At 38.3% G+C, this 5,000-nt stretch overlaps 1 protein-coding gene across 2 annotated transcripts in view; it reads left to right on the top strand.

Annotated features, from left to right (window-relative positions):
• LOC116039306 overlaps nt 1–3,768 on the top strand; it is a 16,206-nt gene extending 12,438 nt beyond the window's left edge. Inside the window, exons 7-8 of one of the 2 annotated variants that reach the window (XM_036006504.1) lie at nt 791–850; nt 2,452–3,768. In XM_036006504.1, coding sequence (XP_035862397.1) covers nt 791–850; nt 2,452–2,672 — 281 coding nt within the window. In that variant the 3' untranslated portion in view covers nt 2,673–3,768. The remainder of the gene's footprint in view (nt 1–790; nt 851–2,451) is intronic. The other variant, XM_036006505.1, reaches the window with a different exon arrangement.
• The last annotated feature ends 1,232 nt before the right edge of the window (nt 3,769–5,000 follow it).

Raw genomic sequence — 5,000 nt, 5'->3', positions numbered from 1 at the left:
AAGACATTTTAAGGATTGATGCACTTTATTTAAATGATTAATTAAGTGAAATAGTGTGGTTAAGACCCCATTAGCATTTAATGGAACACGCCGACTTATTGGGACTTTGTCTTATTCCCCGTATCCCCCAGAGTTGGATAAGTCCATACATACCCTTCTCATCTCCGTGCGTGTTCTAACTCTCTCTACTGCTAGCCTAGCTTAGCACAGATCCTGGAGGTAACTAGGTCCATGTAGCCTAACTTAGCACAGATCCTGGAGGTAACCGGCTCCATCTAGCCTAGCTTAGCACAGATCCTGGAGGTAAATCTAGTCTACTGCTCCCAATAAGTGACAAAATAACGGCAACATGTTCCTGTTTACATGTTGTGATTTGTATAGTCACAGCGTGTACAAATAACAAGGTCACATGACACACAGCCATCTTCTAACCGTATATAAACTGGGAACTATATTCTCAGAAGGCGAAGCACTGCTACTTCTGCTCCTTGGGCGGAGTGATATGCTCGCAGCACCTGAGAAGCCCCGTGGTGATGAGCAGAGAGTAACAACTGTGCTTTTCAGGTGTTAATCACTCTGCCCAAGTAGCAGTGGTTCGCTTCACCAAAAACAGGTATTTCACACATTAAATGCAGTGGAATATGGACCCATTTCCAAAAACAAATTGTACTTTAGGCCTTGTTTGAAAAAAAAAAAATTATATGTAGTTAGTTTGTATGACCCATAAGTAAATTGTTGCCAGTTAACTGTCAATTTCTTTTATTGATATACTTGTCCATTATTTTGGCAGGACCCTCGACATCAAAAAGAAGAAAGGAAACTGAGTCTGACAGTGGGGATCTTAAAAAAGGTACTTAACACACTAAATGCACTTTTTGCCATTTTAAAAGCTCTTTCCTCAGCCCCTCCTTCCATACAGTAACCTGTATGAGAACTAATTAGTCGTTCATTTTAATCATCCCTTTCTTGATTGTGATCCTGATGCAATTTTAATGAGAATTACAGTCTTTGTAAGCCCTTGATGACATACTGTTATTTGAGGCTCTAGCTAGCTACATAAACATGAACTCAAGTTTTATGAATAAAACACGTGTCACTATTGGCAAAACATTTCAGAGATTGAGAGAAAATGGTGCTCATAGCTAATAGCTTGTGAGCCTTCAGTTTCTAAATGTAGAATAAATACACCTTGGCCAAGTAGACTGAGTAGCTTATTTTAAAATCGACAGCAGTAGTTTTGTCTGTTTTCTTGACAGTAACTTTAGGTACTGGGCAGAGTGCGTTACCTGACACAGTAAGCGTGGTATCTGCCACTGTAATGCCCCTTTCACACCAAGGGCTCAATCAGTTATACCCAGGTTGACTGTTTGAATGGGTTAACCCCAAGTGGGTCGATCAGGGTAGACTAGGATCAATTTCAATGTGAATTGCACATGACCTAGGTCACTACCAGCCGGGGCGGGATAAAATTATGTGAATGGTTGGAAATGACAGTGGGGCAGTTGTCACAGGTCGCCGCCTATGTTCGCTGCACACTTTGAAAAACAGCATAAATTTTGTCTCGTGCTTTACAGAGTCTTCACCATAGACTGTATAAAACTAGGATGTTCACAGGTAGCTTCAACAACAGCAGAGCGGTTCAATTCATTCACAAAATAGTCAAAAAACGATACTAGAGTTATCTATTTCCTAATCCAGCTGCTGCAATAAACATGCAGAGGAAAAATCACACTGCACAAAATCATCTGAGAATAGTTTGATGGTTATTTATTTGTTCCTTAGAACGTAATCACTGCAAAACAAAATAAGCTTAATTTAATCTCTCCCTACTGTACTTCAAGTAGCTAAAAAACATTAGTTCTACTGGTATATAGCTCAATGGGAATACTGTATGTGATGTTAGCTGTTCACTGAATATGACGTGCAAAGCCCCGCTACATTTCTAGCACTTAAGGTAATTGTTATGCATTGCTCCCGGGTTGACCCAGGTAAGCTCTGATGTCATGACCAGGGATATACCCATTTAGACTGGCTCGGTTTTCATTTTCAAAACGATGGTTGAACCCTGATCAGACAACCCTTGTGAAACCCTGGCCCAACCTTGGTCAGTGGTGTGAAAGAGGTATAAGAGAGAACACTTTTTCTCACAACAGGTGATAACGTGTTTACTGAGTGATACGTAAATATAGTGGTTTTGCTTGTGCCGTTTGTTTTCTGTTGTCAGCCACTAAGCATTAGTCAGTACAACTGATGCTGTAAAACAAATAAAGTTACTAGGCTGTTTCCTTTTTTCATATATAAAGGCTTCAACTTGGTGCACAATATTCACTTTCAGGACATTGCTCAATAAAAAATACACATTTGATCAAAATAATAAAGCTGATTGTCACTGAATAATCTTTTACATCACCAGACTAAGCCCGTAATTGTCTTTTTTTTCTGTTTCTTTAGAAACCTCAAAGAAGAGGAGTTGGTCGATGGCAGAGGTCCACGCTGTGGAAAAGACACTAATGGCCTTCATAGAATCTGGTAAAGTACCAGGGAAGTCGGAGTGTGTTGCCTGCATTAAGGCTTCACCAGAAGCACTTACAAAAAGAACATGGACAGCAGTAAAGTTTTATGTTAAAAATCGTATCACTGCCATTCAGTGCGAAAGTGCAAGAAGACGTTAAAGACATTTGGCTGTGCTGTACACTTGGGTAATTCAGTCTCTCACTCATACACATAGGTTGGATAACCGCATTAAGACACTACTGCAAGTAAAAAATTTAATTATCTACCCAGTCATCTAGCTCCAAAAGGAAAATGAGTGCTAACATTTTCAGACTTCTGTTTTCATAGAATCCAAATGTGTTTTGCTGAGCCTTTTCCAACTGTAAGTAATAGGAGAAACTGTTCTCACACATGCTCGTTGCGAATTAAGACCTGACCCCATCTAACCGGTCTCCTCGGTTGAAAATTTGTAGAGAAAGGTTTACGTCTTTTCCCTGTTAAATTGTAACACTAAAATGGAATATAAACCTGTTAAGTTGCGGGTCTTGATTTTGAAGGCGAAGCAAGTTTGTTTTGGTTTTCAGGGGTAGACGTTTCCGTTAAAAAACAAATTACTTTTTCTTTTTTCTGATAGTTGTACTTCCTACAACTATTAACAACTCAAATGTGGTGTGAAGAGGTTGTGATACAGGGTAATGACATTAAATCCTCAAAGGATTCATTTTAACTGGTAATATGCTTAACTAATTGGAATATATGTCATGCCGTCTGTGAAACAAAATATTTGTGTCACCAAATTACTTATCTGCTATCTTAGTTAATACATGCTACCAGTTTGAAAAAAAGTGGGCTGCTGAATGGTATTGGTAGTTTAGGAATGATAAAAAGTGACTATGCATTATAAGGTTTTATTTTACATGTTTTTGTTTTATGTAATTGTAATAATTATAAATGATTACCAGGCCATGTTGGGGGCCTCAAAATAAAGAAGCAGTGGGGGTGTTGCTGCTGTGGGTAATCATCTACTTTAAATATTTAAAGAAGCTAGAAGTCAGAAGTTCTACTACTCTGATACAACAGTGGTGTATGCTGCTGTATAACTACTTCCATATACTTTCACCACAGATGTTCAGAACAATTGGAGAGGTGGAGTCAGGAAAATAACTAGAGTTATGCACTTTATCTTGCGTGTTGGTATGCAACGCTCTTTGCATTTGTTGTAACTGATCATGTTTTGATCATACATTTATCTTTGGCATCCAGCAAACTGTTTTACTGTTTTAAAAAATGCAGGCCATGTTGGGGGCCTCAAAATAAAGAAGCAGTGGGCTGCTGAATGGTATTTAGGAATGATAAAAAGTGAATATGCATTATAAGATGTTTTATTTTTTTACACGTTTTATGTAATTGTAATAATTATAAATTATAACCAGGCCATGTTGGGGGCCTCAAAATAAAGAAGCAGTGGGGGTGTTGCTGCTGTGGGTAGTCATCTACTTTAAATATTTAAAGAGGTTAGAAGTCAGAAGTTTTACTACTCTGATACAGCAGCCCAACAGTGGTGTTTGCCGCTGTATAAATACTTCCATAAACTTTCACCACAGATGTTCAGAACAATTGGAGAGGTGGAGTCAGGAAAATAACTAGAGTTACGCACTTTTTCTTGCGTGTTGGTATGCAACGCTCTTTGCATTTGTTGTAACTGATCATGTTTTGATCAAACATTTATCCTTGGCACCCAGCAAACTGTTTAAAAAAATGCAAAGGCCGTTTTAATAAAGGTTTTGTGAAAATGAGCTTAATTTGTCCCTTTTTTTACAGCAGGTCGAGGTTCTTTCCCACCAGATCCATTGTGGAAGCAACATCTGGTATTTAAATCATCAAATTCAGTAAAAAACAGCTTTGTAAAGCAGGTCTGGTGTTTGTCATTGGCAAACGATTGACAAACCAGTTTTTATTTTAAAAATGTGTTTATTTGTAATGTGTTCAATCATATGACATCAAAAACAATCATACACATGTTCATCAAGAAAAAGCAGTAAAAATTAAGCATAAAAGTGAAATCATCTTGTTTAAAGTTTGGATATTGGAAAGAATCTACTCTAGTGTGTTGTTTCAATCTAAGAAAATGCTTGTCATGCATTGCACAGTGCCCAACAGTGGTGTTGATTGTATGCCAATAGACATAACATGACTGGTCCCCAGGAAGAACAAAATTCAGGTTTAGTCCCCATGGGGGGAACAAATTCAGGTTTTAAATTTTTTTGAGAGTTTTTGATGTTTAAAGTCATTTTTGTGTTCACATAAAATTATAATAATTTTAGCAGTTAAAATCATGTCTCTAGACCCTTTAGAAAGCGTGGATCCCATCAGGCTGCAGCCTGTCACTGGTCCCCACGAGGTAGCAAAAACCCGTGTGTGTGTGTGTGAGAGAGAGAGAGAGAGAGAGAGAGAGAGAGAGAGAGAGAGAGAGAGAGAGAGAGAGAGAGAGAGAGAGAGAGAGAGAG

This window comes from Sander lucioperca, chromosome 10 (assembly GCF_008315115.2).
Source record: "Sander lucioperca isolate FBNREF2018 chromosome 10, SLUC_FBN_1.2, whole genome shotgun sequence".
Lineage (NCBI taxonomy): Eukaryota > Metazoa > Chordata > Actinopteri > Perciformes > Percidae > Sander > Sander lucioperca.
Note: the sequence above shows the minus strand (reverse complement) of the source record. Positions and strands in the feature narration are given on the sequence as shown.